This window comes from Mirounga leonina, unplaced genomic scaffold, assembly GCF_011800145.1.
Source record: "Mirounga leonina isolate KUSES-001 unplaced genomic scaffold, KU_Mleo_1.0 Mir_173, whole genome shotgun sequence".
In the NCBI taxonomy this organism is placed as follows: domain Eukaryota; kingdom Metazoa; phylum Chordata; class Mammalia; order Carnivora; family Phocidae; genus Mirounga; species Mirounga leonina.
This window is the reverse complement of record NW_023270447.1, coordinates 41811968-41832807: the sequence shown is the minus strand read 5'-3', so window position 1 is coordinate 41832807 and position 20840 is coordinate 41811968. Positions and strand designations below refer to the sequence as shown.

Genomic DNA, 20840 nt, shown 5'->3' with positions numbered 1-20840 from the left:
ATGTGAAGTAAAGTTCTAGGTTAATTTTTTTTACGGATGTTCCAGCAGCATTTGTTAAAAAAGATTACCCTTTTCCCACTGAACTTCCATTAAAGTTCACTGTGTTTGCATGGCTCTATCTATGGACTCTCTATTCTATTCCATTGATCTAAATGTCTGTCTTTATCCCAGTACTACATTGTCTTGATAAATGTAGCTTTATAATAAGCCCTGAAGTCAGTTAGTGTAAGTCCTCCAACTTTATTCTTCTTTTTTTCAATTTGTTTTACCTATTCTATGTCCTTCGTATTTGTATAGAAATTTTAGAACCAGCCTGTCAATTTCTACGAAAAATGTCAGTAATTTGGCTGGGATTGTGTTGAATCTATATACTAATTTGGGCAGAATTGACAGTTTTGAGGTTGAGCCATACATATGGAATATTTCTCTATTTAGGTCTTGTTTAATTTGTTGCAACAGTAGTTTTTAGTTTTCAGGGTATAAATCTTACACATATTTTGTCAGATTTATCCATAGTATCCTACATTTCTTGATAGGATTTTAAATAGTTTTGCTTCTTAAATTTCAATTTTGAATTTCATGTTGCTAGCATATACAAGTACAATTGATTTTGTATATATTGTATCTTGCAAACCTAGCTTATTTCTTGTAGGTTTTTCTTCTTAGGATTTTCTATATAGACAATCATATAATCCACAAATAAACACGGTTTTATTTCTTCCTTTCCAATAGGTATGCCTTTTACTTCTTTTTCTTGCCTTACTGCAATAGACAGAAATTCCAGCATAATTTGTGAGAGTGGACATCTTTGCTTTGTTTCTGACCGTAAGGAGAGAGCATTAATTCTTTTATTATGTCAGCTGTAGCTTTTTCACAGATTTTCTTTTTTCAGGCTGGGAACTTTGCCTTCTATTTCTATATTGCAGAGAAATTTTGTCATGGTAATTGCTGGAATGTATCCAGTGATTTTGTCCATTAACTGAGATGATCATATGTGTTTTTTGTTTTTGTCTGGTCTGCTAGCATGATGAATTACATTGATTTTTCAGTGTTAAACCAACCTTTCATTCCTAGGATAAACCTCATTTCGTCATGACATATTATAGTCCAACAATATAGTATATATTGTTGATTGATAGTGTTGTTCAAGCGTTCTTGAGGAGGGAAGGATGGGGCACAATGGGAGATCTAGCCAAGAGCTAAGAATAAAGGCAGTTAGATGTGAGACTGTAGACATTTTCTGGGTGTTTTGATTCCAATGGTTGTTGTTTTTAACTGGGAAATACTGTATTCATTAGAAGCTAGGGAAAAAATATTAATGTTTTGTAACAAAATACAGTGACTAACTGAAAAAAGGGAGGAGGTGGTGTTGAAATGCTAACCATAATTGTGGATTTGTCTACTTTTTCAGTTCTAGAAATTTTTGCCTTATATATTTTGAAGCTTTGTTATTTGAGGCACATTTAAGATTGTTGTATCCTCTTGATGGATTGACCCCTTTGTCATTATGAAATGCCCATCTTTATCCCTCTTTCCTAATAAACAGTCTGTCTTTATAAACAACTCAGGCTAATGACCTAATCTTCCTACCACCAATTGTGAAATGGACTCATTCTATAGAAAGCACTTTCTAATGGGCATTTTTCCAAAGATGAAATGGACTGGTTTAGCAAGTAATAAAACTTGAAATGTACTTTTGAAAACACGGGATAAACTTGTAGACATGTTATATATTACATATATAATATCCAATTTTTTAAAGATTTTATTTATTTATTTGACAGAGAGAGATACAGTGAAAGAGGGAACATAAGCAGGGGGAGTGGGAGAGGGAGACCCCGATATGGGGCTCGATCCCAGAACCCTGGGATCATGACCTGAGCCGAAGGCAGACGCTTAATGACTGAGCCACCCGGGTGCCCCAATATCCAAATATTTTTGATCATTGGGTTAAATGCTCTTTTTAAAGACACTTATATTTTACCCCCCCCCTTTTTTTTTTCTTAAAACAACACTACTCTTTAAGTAAGCTCTATACCCACCGTGGGGCTTGAACTCACACCCGGGAGATCAAGAGTTGCTGCATGAGTCACATGTTCTACCAACTGAGCCAGCCAGGCATCCCGAAATTAAATGCTTTTTGAAGTGCTTTCTATTCCTGACAATTTCCAGTTGCTTTATAATAATTAGATGAAATTACTTCATATATTTTCTATCTCATGGTCCTTTTTGTCTCTATACTATTTATTCTGAAAACATCCCCCTCCTTTTTAAAAAGATTGATTGATTGATTTGAGAGAGAGAGTGTGTGCGCACATGGAGAAGGCCAGAGGGAGAAAGAAACTCTAAGCAGACTCCACACTGAGCAGAGCTGGATGCGGCTCAATCTCAGGACCCTGAGATCACAACCTGAGCTGAAACCAAGAGTCAAAACTGAGCTGAAATCAAGAGTCAGACACTTAACTGACTGAGCCACCCAGGCGCCCCTGTTCTGAAAACATCTCTTTTGATACATACTCTGGTATTTGTACTCAGGCAAACTTGATAAAAAGTGTGGTTACCATTTATTCTTTTTATCAAATATGTACAGTACTGTTTCTTTTGTTTTTATTATGTAAATATTTTTCTGTACATATATTATCTTCTTAAATGGATTTTAGGCTTTTCAAAGGAAAAGTCTGTATCTTGTCCTTCCCTCCTCCACCCCCCCATTCCCTGCCAAAATGTCCCAAACACCTAACAAAAATACTGAGCAAGTAACATGGGTTCAGTTAGTATTATACTCACTAAAAGATGGAATTAGTTTTGTTGCTCTAAGCACTAGAGAAAAGAAGGGCTAGGTTTGGTGTTTTATTATGATGATAAAAGGTGTTGGAATTTTGGTTTGAATCACAGAGAAGGGAGCTTGCCACTTTTTGTGCAATGACAAGGTCAGTATATCATTGAACTTTGCATGAATTTGTTAAGTTAAAAAAATATTTATTTGCCCTTTCTGGAGTTTGTTTTTATCATATCATAAAGTTTAATTTTTACTTTTATTTTCTTAAAGCAGTTCTCGGAACACCTCACAGCTTGCCCCATCTGATGAACCCATCCATCTCCCCTGCGTTTTTGCATTTGAATAAAGCCCATCAGGTATATAAATAGCATTGAGTACTGCAGTATGAAAACTTGGAGTGACTCATTTGTTTGTTCTTAAAGTTTAAAATTCCCATGAAGTTAAACAAGTATTTTGTTTTTTAAACAAATCCTTAGTAATAACTATAGCTACCTGAAAACATAATGAGTACATGAGATCAAATTCAGCTGATCAAAGCAGTAAAGTTCTATCTATTGATTTCTGCTTATAGGGCATTAAGGGAAGGAGGTTATTTTGTGGTTTATTTTTCTAGAAATAAGTGGTTAAAAACAAGTCTTAGGTGGTCTTAAAGTATTTACAGAAAGAAAAAAATAAATGAACATGAGCTCTTAATTCTTAAAATGTAATCTATATAAAAATAATTCTTATTAGAATAAAAAATATTTTCATACCTTTTTCAGATTAGTATTTTAAAATGTATTTGTATATATAAATAAAATATTGGAGATGAGTAGTATGCATTACTCTCAGGTCCTGCTGGAGGCTCTATCTGAATAGGAGCCTAGTTACAAATCCAACCTAATGTGTAAGTGATGATTGATGGAGATTGAGTGAATGAGCATCTAGTCCTAAATGCAGCTTTTTAAGGGGAAGGTTTATCTTTTATTTAGTTTTCATTCTTAGGCTCTAACATAGGACCTTGTACATTATAGGGTATTTATTCATTCAATTACTCCGCAGATTTTATTGGGAATCTGACCTCTACTGGACACTGCCAGTCACTGAGGCTACAGCAGGGAACAAAAATATTCCCAGTCCTTGTTCTTAGAGAATTTCAACAAATACAGAAAACAAATGTGAATTACAATAAGGTGTGAAGAGTGACATGGGAGGGGAGTTCAGAGTATTGACGATACTCTCTTTATTTTAGAATTGAGACTAGAATGTTTAATTTTGCCCAGAAGGCGTGTCCAAGCAGGCCTCTCCTATCCCAGCAGCAGTGGCCTGCTTTTGGTCCTCAGAGGACCTTGATCTCTTCTCCTTAGGTCTTTGCTCCCCTGCTGTTCCTTCTGCCTGGCATGATCCCCACCCCAGCAGCACCTAAGTCCCCCAGATTTCACCTAGTTACTTCTGCACAACCTTCAGATCTCTGCGCAAGAGTTAGTTCCTCAGGGAAACCTTCCTTGAATTTACCAATCTAAATCAAATCCCCAGCTATTCTCAGAGCTCCTGTGTGTTTCCTTCAAATGCTCATCACCATTTGTAATTTAATGTTTTTATAATTAATGAATGTCTCCCTTCCCCAGGAGCCTCTAAGATCCGTGAGGGCAGGTCGTATTTTGCATTTCTCACTATGTAACACAGTGCCTGGCGCATAGAAACTGCTCAATAAATATTTGTTGGATGATTAAGTGAAGAAATAAAGGATTGAATGACATGGAAGCTGAAAAGGGGTGAGGGAAGGAAGAAGGATGGAAGAAAAGAAAAGGAGAGGATGTGGCGTTAGTTTCATGACTACGTGGTCACATCTTGTATGTTCTTAAAAGAATTAATTACGTTGCCTAAAGTGGGAAAGTGGCATATTAAGAAGCCGTTGCTTATGCTCAGATCTGGAGAATTGACCTTGAAAATGAACTGGGATCTAGGACAAATAGCTTTCCAAAGTTAAACTAACGGAATGCTCTATCATTTCACAGAGCACAGTTACGGGTAATACTTCCAATTTATTCCTTCAGAATCTTTCTCACGTACCACCAGTACAACAACAGTTACTGAAGTTTGAGAATATTCATACTAATAATGTAAGTATGGACTTGTTTTTTTTCCTTTGAATTGAATTCATTCCCTTCCTAGACTCAGGCTGCTGGTCAGGTTGTTGATGACTTTTCCCATGTGGTAGTCTCTTCATGACCACGATACCCTGTTGCCACAGGCAGAAGTCTAACTTTCTTTTCTTCTCTTGCAGAAACCAGGCTTACTTGGCGATCCCCCAGCCCTGGTACTTCAAACCACAGTAGGGATAGGGTCAGCACTTCCTTTGAAAACAGAGTTGGGTCATCCTGGAGAAGCACACAAAAGTAAATGATATGCATTTACTGACAAGTCCATAAACAGTCCCATTAGAGATTTAAAGATGGTTTACCTATATCTTGCTTTTATTTACAGAAAGGTCCAAGTTGAGTTTTATTCAGTTCTTTAAAATTTTAAGAGCCCTCTTGGCTTTTCTATTTTTAATATTAGAGAATTATTGATAAGTTATTGATGGACTTGCTGGCATGCCAAGATCACACTTTCCCTGTTGGATATGCTTTAATATTTGATGAGGGTTCACGCAGCCTGAGGCAAAGACATAGATCCCTTTGAGACTGACATGCTGCCTGCTGGGCTGACAACATATTACATAGGTATCCATTTAATTTTTGCCTGAATAAGAAACCCTTAGCTTTTAAGGAAATATGTGGCATTCTGATGTAAACTTTGGTGATTTACTTGATTATAATGTTTTTTTTAAATGTGATCTCCAAACTAGTAGTAGAAGAAAAATAATGACATGTGTCCGTTGGGCTTCTGAAAAGATGACAAATTAAACAAAACTATTATTTTAGAAAAACAAGAGCCTGTGGTAGATTATACCAAGATTTCTTATTTGGATGCGATTTTGAAAGGCACTTTCAGTTTGAAGTGTAATTGAAATTTGTTTGAAGTGATTATGCTGGGAAAAGAGAAGGGCCACCAGTAATAAAAATTTTTTTTAAAAAAAGTTAAATTTGGGTAGCATATTTAGCCTCTACATAAAACCAGTGAGTCAAATGACTAAATGAGTCCATCAGTTCTGACTGTTGGAATCGACTGTGCAGAAGTTGAACTAGGATACAGACAGGTGTAGAAATTTTATGGTATGATGAGGCCTGTTCTAAAAATTAAATTTTGTATCACTAAAAGCTTATGCAAATGTTTATTATTTGTGTTAAATTAAATAATAGACCATTTGCTTTAGCATGCACTGCTTTAAGAACACTGAAAATTCAGTGTCCAAATAAATACATTGCTAAAAGAACTTAAGTATCCACCTCTAAATATTTAGTACTAGAAATAATTAAATTTGTGTAGTGAATTTATAAAATATAAATTTGACTTGAAGTAGTTACCAAAATTAGCTCTTGTCTCTTGATTTTGAAGTACAGATTTTTTAAAAAGTGAAATGGTTCAGAATTTTCCTACTAAAACTTTCATTTCTTCCAGAATTTCTTGTTATTTCCTGTAAATAAAAATGTAAAACTTTGTGATCTATTTGGTGCCTATCTATTCACAAATATTGGTGTTTTTTAAACCAGTGGTGTGCTGATGTTTAAAAACCAGCTGTCTAGGCTTAAAAAAAAAGTCTTGATTTTTTGTAGCATTTTTGGAGTTCCTTGTGTAAACACTACAACTCATTGCCAGTTGCCCACTACCCGTGGGAAGACTTCTAATTCAGGAGCTGGGAAAAGATATGCACAGTCCGCTCTTATGAACTGGTGCAAGTCAGCTGATCAAATTTATTATTGGATTTAAACTTATTTTTAAGTGTCAAGAGAATTTTTTTAAATGAAGACATATTTAATTATTCCCTTCAAATATGGAAGCAGGCAAATTACAGTGATCGAGCATAAAAAAGAAGGTACCTGATATAACTTAAGTGCCAAAAAATACATACATTTTGCTCTCAAATTCTAAAATATACAGTTAAAACTTGGAATTAAAAAAATATCCTTGATATTATCCCGGAAGTTGTTGAATATAAGAAAAGCATGATTACTGTTAGAGGTTTTTGTTTTTCCATATAGGAACCTGCTACTTTACAAGCACTAACTTCACCTTCTGAGTGTAACTGTTCTCTAATAGATATATTTCCCCTGTAAGTTAACAAAATCAAAGGACTGTTGTGAATAATTCTCGTCTAACCAAAAGCTTCTTGCATTTGTGGTTCACTACAGCATCTAATCTGATTCCAACTCAAACAACTCTAACAGCTGGAATGGGCATATTACCATTCTTTCCAAATCAGCACATTGCTGGACAAGCTGGGCCAGGGCATGGGAATGCTCAAGAGAAACAACCAGCCTTGGTGGGGAAGGCAGAAGGAAATTTCTCAGGGTCACAGGCTTATCTTCAGAGCTTTCCAAACCTTACTGCTGGAGGCTTGCTGACGGGACACCATAAGCAACAGCAAAGTCAGCCAAGAGGCACGGAGATAAGTTCAGGGGTAAGAAAACTGTTTGTCCATACACACACACACACACACACACACACACACACACATAGACACACGTGTACACATCTGTACTACATGTATGTAGATACTATGCAGGAATATATATATGTATATTCTTTTAAAATTATATCTTAAATTCTAATTTTAGAAGATTCTAAATTGGGGTTATGTTACAGGTAGTATAATTTAGGAAGTATCATAAAGCATCTTAACCATTTTTAAATTTCAAAAAAAATAATAGACTTAAAGTATATAAATATGGATTACAAACTAGATAATTGATATGTCAATGACATGATTTTTTCATAATGTGAATTTACGTCTCAGAATAGAAGAAAATATTGCGCTCTTAAAAAAAAAACCCTGTTATTATAAGCAAACAAAAAGCCATCTTTTGGTAAGTGATGTCAGCTAATGTTTGGGGACTGTTGCTTCATTACTTACCAGTTTGTCTGTAAGTAAAATAATCTGAGCAAAATGAGTTTAAGTCTGTTATTGTAAAATAATTTAGGTATAGAATCTTTATTATAGATATTTGCTTTTCTAAAAAGTTTGAGATACTCAAAAATGCTTGATATTTTAGAAATGAAATATAAACTGAGTTCAAAATTTTAGAGTTTGGGAAAGTTTAAGAGTGTCATTGATGCTTATCCAATTACATATTACTTATGAGGCTTTCTAAGTTAATAATAATGCTTTCAAAATATGTTTGTTTTCTACTTTAAACAAAAGTTTAAACTTTTGTTTTCTACTTTAAATGTTTGTTTTCTATACTCTATAGCTAATTAGGGTATTTTAATATTTGAAGGCAAAACCAATTTTATTCTATCTGAAAAATGTCAAAGTCATTTATTAAACTCTGGTCTGCTCAAAAGAATCTAACCTCTGTTTTAATTCTGGAAGTTTTTACCCAGTTATTTTATTGGTTCTTAGGCCAGTGACATTTGTAAATGTTATAATTGATAAGTAGAATAAAGTACATTCAATTTTTATTCATACCCTGAAATACCCTTTGGTTTGTAAGTAGTATAAAACTCAGGCTATAAGCAGCATTTGAGGAAAAAAAATTCATTTAGTTGGCTTTTTTCAAATGTCAAAATAATAATATTGAATTTGGAGGAGGTTTTATTGTCAACTAGTCATAGCAGCAAGTATGGAAAGAATGCTCTGCAATTGTTCATTGAGAAATCTAAGGCAATTCTTCTAGAATGAATTTAAAAAATTTATCTGCAAAATTAATTTCCTGGGTTATTGAGGGAAACTAAACAAATAGAACTCATATATGAATATGTTGTATCTTTTTGGACAGAAAGCACCAGATCTTCAGAAAAGCTTAATTTGAGGTGATTCACATAATGGGCAGAGTCAATGAGGAGGAAAACAGCCAAAGTGGCCCAGGGCCTGGAGAACAGGTTCTGGGGAAAGAATTGAGGGAAATGGATACATGTAACTCGGAAAGGGAGCACCAGCTAGATAGACATTAAAAAAATTTACTCTCAGACTAGTCACCTGGTATTTTGTGTTTCACCAGTAGGCAGACCCAGTCCAATAAGTATTACATACAATAAAGCACATTTAGGCGTAATATAACAAAGAACAGTTGAAGCTTTCAAACAAACCAAAAACTGAAAATAATTAAGCAGATGCCAGGTGAGCATTGGTGCAGATTGTTGTAGAAGTGACTCCTCTTTCTGACAGCAGGGGTTTGAACCAGGTAATCTCAAAGTAGGTTTTCCAATAATGTAACAAGATTTTTGACTTTGCTAAACATAATTGGCTTAACTTGGCTTTAGGTTTTTAGACCTGCATTTTTAAGAAATTTTTTTATAAGGTATAATTGACATATAGCATTATATTAGTTTGAGGTATATAACATAGTAATTTGACATTTGCATATATTACAAAATGATCATCACAAACATCCATTACCATACATGGTTATAATTTTTTTTCTTGTGGTGAGAACTTTTAAGATCTACTCTCTTAGCAACTTTCAAATATAAAACATGGTATTATTAAATATCATTGCCATGCTGTACATTACACCCCCCTGATATATTTATTTCATAACTGGCAATTTGTACCTTTTGACTATTTTGCCCGCACTGCCTCTGACAACCACCAGTCTCTCTTCTGTATCTGTGAGCTTGCTGTTGTTTTTTCATTCTACATATAAGTGAGATCATATGGTGTTTGTTTTTCTCTATTTGACTTTTTTCACGTAGCATAATGCCCTCAAGGTCCATCCACGTTATCACAAATAGCAAGATTTCCTCCTTATTTAAGGCTGAATTCATCCATCAAAGAGCACTGATGTTGTTTTCGTATCTTGGCTGTTGGGAATAGTGCTGCAGTGAACGTGGGAGTACTCTACCTCGGTGATTTCATTTCCTGTGAATATATACCCAGAAATGGGATTACTGAATCATATGGTAGTTCTATTTTTTATTATTTTAGGAACTTCCATACTGTTTTCCATTATGGCTGTATCCATTTTCTCCCATCCAGGAGATTGTCTTTTCATTTTGTTGATGGTTTCCTTTGCTGTACAGAAGCTTTTTAGTTTGATGTAGTCCCACTTGTTTCTTCTGCTGTTGTTGCCTATTCTTTTGGTGTCATGTCCAAAAAATCATTGCCAAGACTAAATCAAGGAACTTTTCCCCTTCAGGTCTTATCTTTAAGTCTTTAATCCAATTTGAGTGAATTCTTATGTACGGTGTAAGATCCTGGTCCAATCTCATTCTTTAGTGTGTAGACATCCAATTTTCCCAACACCGCTTATTAGAGAAACTGTCCTTTCCTATTGTGAATTCTTGACTACCTTGTCAAAGATTCATTGACTACATATGTGTGTGTTTATGTCTGCGCTATGTCATTTGATCATGGTGTGCAGTCTTTCAATGTATTGTTGAATTTGGGCTGCCAGTATTTTGTTGAGGATTGTTGCAATCTATGTTCATCAGGGATATTGGTCCGCAATTTTATTTTCTTGTAGTGTTCTTGTCTGGCTTTGGTCTGAAGGCGATGCTGACCTCATTAAATTAGGAAGTACTCCCTCCGCTTCAATTTTTTTAGAAGAGTTTTAGAAGAAATGGCTTTAATTTTTCTTTAAATGTCTAGTAGAATTCACCAGTGAAGCTATCTGGCCCTGATATTTTCATTGTTGGGAGGTTTTTGATTACTTCTTATTTCACTATTGGTCTGATAAAATTTTCTATTTCTTTATGATTTGGTCTTGGTAGGTTGTAAGTTTCTAGGAATTTATCCGTTTGTTTTTTTTTTTCTGGGTTATCCAGTTTGTCGGCATGTATTTCTTGGTAATAGTCTCTTATGATCCTTTATATTTCTGTGGTATCAGTTTGAATATCTCCTCTTTCATTTTTAACTATTTGAGTCCTCTCTTTTTCTCTTGGCTAGTCTAGTTAAAGGTTTCTCTATTTGTTTATCTCTCCAAAACTCCAACACTTAGTTTCACGGATCTGTCTTTCTAGTCTCTTTTATTTCTGTTCTAACCTTTTTATTTTCTCCTTTCTGCTAATTGTGGGCTTAGTTTGTTCTTCTTTTTATAGTTCCTTGATGTGTAATGTTAGGTTGTTTGAATGAAATCTTTCTTTTTTCTTCTTGTAGGCATTGCTATAAACTTCCCTCTTAGAACTGCTTTTGCTGTATTCGATAAGTTTTGGTATGCTATATTTCCATTTTCATTGGTCTCAAGATATTTTTTTACTTCTCTTTTGATTTCTTCTTTGACCTGTTGGTTGTTCAGGAGTGTGTTGTTTAATTTTGTATATCTGTGAATTCTCCAGTTTCCCTCCTGTTATTGATTTCTAGTTTCATACCATCGTGGTCAGAACAATACTTGATATGATTTCAGTATTCTTAAATTTGTTCAGCCTTATTTTGTGGCCCAACATATGATCTATTTTTTCTTTTTCTTTCTCTCTTTCTCACTTTCTGCTTCTGCTTTTGTTGTCAGACCCCCCCAAAAAAAACCATTGGCAAATTCAATATCATGAAGCATTCTACCTAAGCCTTTAAGAGTTTTATAATTTTAGCTCTTGCATTTAGGTCTTTGATCTTTGAGTTAATTTTTGTATATGGTGTAAGGTGAGAATCTACTTTACCCTTTTACATGCGATTTCCAGATTTCCCAGCACTTTTGTTGAAAAGACTGTCCTTTCCCCATTGAATAATCTTGACACTCTTGACAAAAATCATTTAACCATATATGCAGGGACTTACTTCTGGGTTTTCTATTCTATTCCATTTGTCTGTATTTCTGTCTTTATGCCAGTACTACACTGTTGAGATTACTGTAGCTTTGTAAGAAGTTTGAAATCACAGAGTATTAGCCTTCCATTCTTGTTCCTATTTTTCACCTTTTTCAACATTGTTTTGACTATTTGGGGTCTCTTGAAATTCCATATGAATTTTAGGGTGGATTTTTCTTTTTCTGCAAAAAAAAAAAAAGTTGGAATTTTGATAGGGACTATATTGAATCTGTAGGTCACTGGTTAATACTGACATTTTTAACAGTGCATCTTCTAATCCATGAACATGGGATGCCTTTCCTTTTATTTGTCTTTTTTTTTTTTAAGATTTTATTTATTTGACAGAGAGGTTTTTTTAAAAAAGATTTTATTTGACAGAGAAAGTTTTTATTTTTTATTTAATTTAAGATTTTATTTATTTATTTGACAGAGAGATAGTGAGAGCAGGAACACAAGCAGGGGGACTGGGAGAGGGAGAAGCAGGCTTCCTGCCGAGCAGGGAGCCCAATGTGGGACTCGATCTCAGGACCCTGGGATCATGACCTGAGCCGAAGGCAGACGCTTAACGACTGAGCCACCCAGGCACCTGACAGAGAAAGTTTTTATTTATGTCTTTTAATCCAGCAATGTTTTTAAATTTTTTTTAAGATTTCTTTAGAGAGAGAGAGAGAGAGCATGCGCAGGGGAAGGGGCAGAGGGAGAGTGAGAGAGAGAATCTCAAGCAGACTCCACACTGAGTACAGAACTACACATAGGGCTTGGTTCCAGGACCCCAAGATCATGACCTGAGCTGAAACCAAGAGTTGGACACTCAACTGAGCCACCCAGGTGCCCGTTTTTAACATTTTTAATATTTAATACAGTATATTCAAAATATTCAAAATGCAATATGTACTGAGCTATTAAGATATTTTACATTCTTTGGTACTATTTGAGATTTAGTATATATTTTACATTCCACATACATCTCAGTTTAAACTATCCACATTTCTTATGCTCAGTAGTCATGTGTAGCTAGTAGCTATCATATTGGACAGTGCAGTCTTAGATATTTTCATGGCTTAATCCCTCACTTTATTGAGATTTCTGCTTAAATATCACTTTCAGCCATGTTTTGTAGTTTTAAGTAAGTATTTTTCTTCCTTGGTTCAGTTATTCCTTTTGAGGGGGGTTCAGTTAATTCTTAAGTTCTTTTTGATTCTGTTGTAAATGGAATTATTAATTTTCTTTTTGGATTGTTCATTGTTAGTGTGTAGAAATGCAACTGATTTCTGTATGTTGATTTTATATACTGCAACTTTGCTGAATTCATGTATTCTAAAAGTTTGTGTCTGTATATGTGTAACATTTAGGGTTTTCATGCATCCAAAAGCAGAAATCACTTTACTTCTTCCACTCTGGTTTGGATGTCTTTTATTTCTTTTTCCTACTTAATTGCTCTAGCTAAAATTCCTATATTATGTTGAACAGAAGTGGTGAAAGCAAATAGCTTTGTCTTGTTCTTGATGTTAGAGGGAAAGATTTCAGTCTTTCACCATTGAGTATGTTGTTGACTTTTCATATATATATGGAACTTCATATATAACTTCTGTTATATTAAGATAGCTTCCTTCTATTCCAACTTTGCTGAGTGTGTTGAATTTATTTTTTTAAAGATTTTATTTATTTATTTGAGTGAGAGAGAGAGCAAAAGCAGGGGGAGCAGCAAAGGGAGAGGGAGAGGCAGGCTCCCCGCTGAGCAGAGAGCCTGACGCAAGGCTCAATCCCAGGACCCTGAGATCATGACTTGAGCTGAAGGCAGATGCTGAGCCACCCAGGTGCCCTGTCTTACTCATTTTAGTATTATCAATGCTTACCGCAGTGCCTGGAGCATGGAAAACATTGAGTAAGCATATTTGAATAGATAAATACATCTGTATCCATATCACAAGCAAATCTGGACTTCTTTGGGGCTTATGAAGTTGTACAAGACAGATTTTGCAATCCAAATACAATAATATTGGCCAGATAAGGAAGAAAAAAAGGAGTTGTTGCTCTCAAATATAGAAATAAGCACTTGAGATTATACTTCCTTCATTCTGTTCAGGGAACAAAGTAAAAATTAATTTGAAATGAAAACTGCTAGCTTTAATTATAGTAATCTGAATTGTCTTATTTAAAAAGTTTTTACCAACAGAAAGTGAAAAGTAAAAAATTGTCTCAGAACAAAATGAAATGAGGGGCACCTGGGTGACTCAGATGGTTAAGCATCTGCCTTCGGCTCGTCATGATCCTGGGGTCCTGGGATCGAACCCCACATCAGGCTCCCACCTCGGCGGGGAGTCTGCTTTTCCCTCTCCCTCTGCCCCTACCCCCTGCTCGTGCTCTCTCTCTCTCTGTATCTCTCTGTCTCAAATCAATAAATAAAATCTTAAAAAAAAAAAAAAGAAATGATCTGAAGAATCAGCCTTTTCTTCTGTAAAAGAAATACTAGAACTCTTACACCTAGTTATATAAAATTTACTGATATATTTTCAAGAAATGTGAATTTCTAGGGTTATCTTCTAAACTGTGGATTTGGATTTTATTAAATCCACTTATTTTGTTTGGTATTTAGAACCAGAGATAAGTAAGCTTTCCTTTATCATTTGGCTGTAGCCATATACTATAAAATAAAAATCTTAATAAGAAAATGTAGATAACAGTATTTCTGGAAATAAGATATGGGATTCATTTTTTCTTGTGAAGTTGAATTATCTCCTAGTTCAAATGAGAAGGATTTACAAGAAGCCCTTTAATTCTTTCATTTCTAAAGTTTTATGGTTCTGGAATAGTTAAAAAAAAAAAAACTAATTGAAAAAGTAATAGCAAGTGGAATGTGATCATTTTAATCAATATCCAGAAATATTCCATAACTTCATATGTTCAAATATGAGGTTCCACAAATTTTTATTACACTAGACTAGATTTATTGAAGAATAAATAAATAAATCTCTTTCCGCATTTTTATTTTCCTGTACCTCTGATTAAACACCTACTGTTTTGTTTTTGATAAATAGGCTGCCTCTAAGAATCAGACTTCACTGTTGGGAGAACCACCAAAAGAAATACGGCTCAGTAAAAATCCATACTTGAATTTGGCAAGTGTGTTGCCCAGTGTGTGCTTATCATGTAAGTGAGAGCTCAGTATTAATATTTTGGAGTTTTATTAAATACTTTCCATAATCAGTTTTACTTTAATTTTTAATTGAATGGAAGTAAATAATGCTTATTGGTTATGAATGCCTAAATTATGACCCCAGTCTTTAAATTAAAGAATAACTAAAGTTAAGACAGTTAAAATGCATTCTAATTATTTAAGGAAAAAATCTTTTGTAACATTTTTTTAAGAATATAATCTATTTTTGAATAATAATAGAAAATCATCAGGCAAGGGAATTATTGGCAATACTATAATGTTTTACTATATATAGAATCATTTCTATTCTAAATCTATTTCTAAAATAGAGGTTTAAACCTCCGTGTATCTCATATATCCAGAATATTTGCAAAGTACCCCCAAAATATGTGCGCTAATGATAATTGGCAGAAGTTGAACTCTTATTTACTTTTTTGGAAGACCTTCTCAGGCCTTTAATTAAGGTAAATTAATTATCAAATATAATTTTAAGGGAAAATTGCAAATATGGTATGCTCTAGGCCCTAGGATATTCACTACAATGTTGGTTGTCAATTGTGTAACTGAAAAGTGCCTTAAAGTTCATCAATAGGGGAATGGTTAAATAAAAAATCATCATAAAATGGAATGCAATACAACTTTTTGTTACAGTTGGGGGAGAGCTACATGTACTAATATGAAATCTCTAAAGCAAATTAAGTGGAAAAAGCAAATGTGTGCATGAAATGATTCCATTTTTGTTTGTTTAAAGCTATATATCCTTATGTGTATATGTTTAATGTGTAAATGCACGCAGCAAATCTGGGAAAATAAATTCTAAAGATTTTAATATATATTCTCTGTTTTTAAAGTATCCTCTTGAACCTAGACATTAATTTGTAATTTTTTAAAAGAGCCAGAAAAAAATTTAATGTGCTTCTCCTATACCTACTACATTTTTATCTGGTCTAAAAATTGATGGTTACGGGGCACCTGGGTGGCTCAGTCATTAAGCGTCTGCCTTCAGCTCAGGTCACGATCCCCACATTGGGCTCCTTGCTCAGTGAGAAGCTGCTTCTCCGTCTCCTGCTCCCCCTGCTTGCGTTCCTTCTCGCTGTGTCTGTCAAATAAATAAATAAAATCTTTTAAAAAAATAAGAATCGATGGTTACAACTATTGCATTAAGAAGAATGATTAGTTTACATTTTGTTTGCCTCTTTTAGAGATTAGACACATATCTTTAAAATGTTTCCATCAAAATTATTTATCCATAAGGCAAACTTCCATTTTCAGTTGCTTTAAATGAACAAGACAACATCATATACTATATATTCTTCTCCCGGGGATAAGAAATATAGATATATACTGGCAAATGAAAATCTGTGTTCTGTTTGGGAATATGTTGAATTAATGAGTTTTGTATTTTGTTTATAATCTATAACAAAACAACTTTTAGCTAAAAATATTATTGATGTTTGCCTTTAGCCCCTGCAAATAAAACCACTCTACAGAAGACTGGAATTGCAAGCAATATTCTGGATGCAGTCTTTCAGGGAAATGAATCACAACACACATTGGAAAAGTGCATTTCTTATTCTCAACCTTTTGGTGATTATGCACAGGTAAATAAATGATTCTCAGGTTTTGATGATATCTAGAGAAATTGGTTCAACTATATATTGAGTTCACTGAATATGAAATTGTGATTCCTGTAATATCATAGGAAAGTAAAATTGCACTCCTCTGCACAATATTCCTTGCTCATTTGGGATTTTAGGACATGTTCAAGACCTTAAGTGTCATTTTGCGCTAGATATTTACCTTGCGGTGTTTACACTAGTGGTCAACAAATTATAGACCAAATCCAGCCCACTGCCTGTTTTGTAAAAAAAGTTTTCCTGGAATACAGCCACGTCCATTCATGTACATGTTGTCTACGGTGCTGTTGTACCACAATGGTAGAACTGAATAGCTGCAGTGGAGACTATGTGACCCACAAGATTAAGTGTTTGCCATCTGGCTCTCTACAGAAAAACTGCTGACTTGTGGTCTTACCAATGTACACCCGACTAAGGAACTCAAGGAAATGCCTCTGTTCTTCACCACTGTTTACTGATTACAGACACACGACCATAATTATAGGCACTATTAGGCTCACATTTAAACCAATCACTAATATAAAAAGTATTATACTCCAAAGACATATTGTGCCATTACTTAAATATGTCAATTTTACTTTGGCCTTTTCTCCTTCAGGTTATTCTCAGTGGCTTAAGCTGGGAGTATATATTATGGTAGCAGTATATGATGATATAATTGTGGGAGTCTTATAATTACCATTCTGATTCAGATTCTTTCTTATTTCTCAGCACATCAGCTTCTCAGCTCTGCCCTATCTGTGGGAGCAATGCTTCCACTCTGATTTCCTTGGAGCACCTGTGTTTGCCTCATCTTCTCTAATAGCCTTTAGAAAAGAAAACCTGTGTGAATTCGCTTGGAACCATTGATGCCTTCTTATGCTTTTATGATAGGATACTAGAAACACAGGTGAAATAGATTCTGTAAAAATGGTACAGCCGGATGTTAGAATTATATGTAATGAAGTCTCTTACATACCTGTGGAAAAGATGGAGAGATATAGGTTGGAAGATGATGTAATTAGGTGCCAACAGACCTATATCCAAGGAATGGTAATCATGAATTAATACAAACACAACCTGGAAAACATTCCCTCATATAGACTTTTCATAAGGCTCCATTTTTATTCTTTTATTAGTTAACAATTTAAGTAATCGAGGTAAGGACATTGTCTGCTACTTATTTTTACAAGTGACAAAATCCAAAGAAATTATCAGAGATGTGTAAAATCGTTTATAAATAATTTATAGTTTTGTAAATTAGAAACAGCCTAAATTTCCAACAATTTATAAGACTAAGTAAACAAATTATGTCATATTTATTCCAGAAATACAATGCAAATATTAAAGATCAAGTAAAACACTATGTAAACACATGGTAAATGTTTCATAATTTGTTGTTAATTTAAAAAAATTTATAAATTATAGTCCTGTACAATTCTAATTTTTTGTTCCTTTACAAGGAGCAAAATTTACTTTTATAAACAGGAGGAAGCACAATAAGCTTAAAAAAATTTTTTAAACATGTATGATTTAACTTTTTATATAACTTTTTAATTTTTTATCACTTTATTTTATCATGATAAGCATACTCTTTAATCCCCATCCCCCATTTCCCCCACCCACCTCCCCTCTGGTAACCAGTTTGTTCTCTCTAGTTAAGACTCTGTTTCTTGATTTGTCTCTCTCTTTTTTTCCCTTTGCTCATTTGTTTTGTTTCTTAAATTCCACATATGGAATGAGTGAGATCATATGATATTTGTCTTTCTTTGACTTCTATTGCTTAGCTTTATACACGATAGCTCTACCCATGTTGTTGCAAATGGCAAGATTTCATTCTTTTTATGGCTGAATAATATTCCATTGCATATATATATACCACATCTTCTTTATCTGTTCATCTATCAGTGGACACTTGTGCTGCTTCCATAGTTTGGCTACTGTAAATAATGCTGCAATAAACATAGGGTTGCATGTATCCCTTTAACTAGTGCTTTTGTATTTGGGGGGTAAATACCTAATGGTACAATTCCTGGATTATACGGGTTCTATTTTTAATATTTTGAGGAATCTCCATACTGTTTTCCAGATTGACTGCACCAGTTTGCATTCCCACCAACAGTGCATGGGGGTTCCTTTTTCTTCATATCCTTGCTAATACTTGTTTTTCTTGTGTTTTTTTATTTTAGCCATTGTGACAGGTGTGAGGTGATATCTCATTGTAGTTTTGATTTGCATTTCCATGTGATAAGTGATGTTGAACATCTTTTCACGTGTCTGTTAGCCATCTGTATGTCTTCTTTGGGGAAATGTCTGTTCATGTCTTTTGCCCATTTCTTAAATGGATTATTTGGGTTTTTTTATGTGTGTTGAGTTGTATCAGTTCTTTGTACATTTTGGGTACTAACCCTTTATCAGATATGTCATTTGCAAATATCTTCTCCCATTTAGTAGGCTGCCTTTTAGTTTTGTTGATTGCTTCCTTTGCTGTGCAGAAGCTTTTTATTTTGATGTAGTCCAAGTAGTTTAGTTTTGCTTTTATTTCTCTTGCCTCAAGAGACATTTAGAAAAGTGTTGATGTGGCCGATGTCAGAGAGATTACTGCCTGTGTTCTCTTCAAGGATTTTTATGGTTTCAGGCCTCACATTTCGGTCTTTAATCCATTTTGAGTTTATTTTTGTGTATGGTGAAATAAAGTGGTCCAGTTTCATTCTTTTGCCTGTTGCTGTGGTTTTCCCCCAACACTATTTGTTGAAGAAACTGTCTTTTCCCATTGTATGTTTATTCTTCCTCTGTTGAAGATTAATTGACCATATAATTGTCTGGCATAATTGTGGGTTTATTTCTGGGCTTTCTCTTCTCTTCTATTGATCTGTGTGTGTGTTTTTATGCCAGTACCATACTGTTTCAATCACTACCACTTTGTAATATAACTTGAAATCTGGAATTGTGATACCTTCAGTTTTGTTTTCCTTTTCAAGACTGCTTTGACTATTTGAGGTCCTTTGTGGTTCCATAAAAATTTTAGGATTGTTCTAGTTCTGTGAAAAATGCTCTGGGTATTTAATAGGGATTGCATTAAATCTGTAGATTGCTTTGGGTAGTATGGACATTTTAACAGTATTGGTTCTTCCAGTCCATGAGCATGGAATGTCTTTCCATTTCTTTGCCTTGTCTTGAATTTCTGTCATTGGTATTTTATAGTTTTCAGAATTCACGTCTTTGGTTAAGTTTATTCCTAGATATTTAATGTATTTGGTGCAATTGTAAATAGGATTGTTTTTTTATTTTCAATTTCTGCTGCTTCATTATTAGTGTATAGGAATGCAACAGATTTCTGTACATTGATTTTATACCTTGCAACTTTACTGAATTCATTTATCAGTTCTAGTAGTTTTTTGGTGGAGTCTTTAAGGTTTTCTATATGTAGTATCATGTCATCTGCAAATAGTGAAGGTTTTACTTTTTCCTTACCAATTTGGATACCTTTTATTTCTTTATGTTGTCTTAATGCTGTGGCTAGGATTTGCAGTACTGTGTTGAATAAAAATGATGAGAGTGGACGTGCTTGTCTTGTTCCTGATCTTAGGGGAAAAGCTCTCAGTTTTTCCCCATTAAGTATGATGTTTGCTGTGGGATTTTCAAATAAGGCCTTTATTATGTTGACATATGTTCCATCTAGACCTACTTTGCAGAGAGTATTTTTATTATGAATGGATGTTGTACTTTGTCAAATGCTTTTTCTGCATCTATTGAAATGATCATATGGTTTTTATCCTTTCTAGATGTGACATATCACAGTGATTGTTTTGTGAATATTAAACCACCCTTTCATCTGGGAATAAATTCCACTTGATCGTGGTACATGATTTTTTAAATATATTTTTGGATTCAGTTTTCTTATATTTTGTTGAGGATTTTTGCATCTATATTCATGAGAGATATTGGCCTATTGTGTTCTCGCTCTCTTGTAATTTTTATTTTTTGTGGTGTCTTTATCTGATTTTGGTATCAGGGTGATACTGGCCTCATAAAAAGGATTTAGAAGTTTTCCTTCCTCTTCTATTTTTTGGAATCATTTGGTAAGAATTGGTATTAACTCTTTTTTAAATGTTTGGTAGAATTCACCTGTGAAGCTGTCTGGTCCTGGACTTTTGTTTTTTGGGAGTTTTTTGATTACTGGTTCAATCTCCCTACCAGTACCTGGTCTGTTCAGAATTTATCCATTTCTTCTAAGTTGCCCAATCTGTTTGGCATATAGGCTTTCATAATATTCTGTTAGAATTGTTTGTATTTTTGTGGTATTGGTTGTTATTTCTCCTCTTTCATTAGTAATTTTGTTTATTTGGTCTTTCTCTCTTTCTAATGGGTCTTGCTAAGAGTTTATCAATTTTGTTGATCTTCTGAAAGAAACAGCTCCTGATTTCACTGATCTTTTTTTTTTTTAGTTTCTGTATCATTTATT

General features: G+C 34.1%; 1 protein-coding gene across 1 annotated transcript in view; it reads left to right on the top strand.

Annotated features, from left to right (window-relative positions):
• RAVER2 (ribonucleoprotein, PTB binding 2) overlaps positions 1–20840 on the top strand; it is a 93851-nt gene that overhangs the window by 51672 nt on the left and 21339 nt on the right. The window contains exons 6-11 of the mRNA XM_035018362.1: positions 3050–3135; positions 4777–4881; positions 5046–5157; positions 7054–7322; positions 14641–14752; positions 16224–16360. Coding sequence (XP_034874253.1) covers positions 3050–3135; positions 4777–4881; positions 5046–5157; positions 7054–7322; positions 14641–14752; positions 16224–16360 — 821 coding nt within the window. The remainder of the gene's footprint in view (positions 1–3049; positions 3136–4776; positions 4882–5045; positions 5158–7053; positions 7323–14640; positions 14753–16223; positions 16361–20840) is intronic.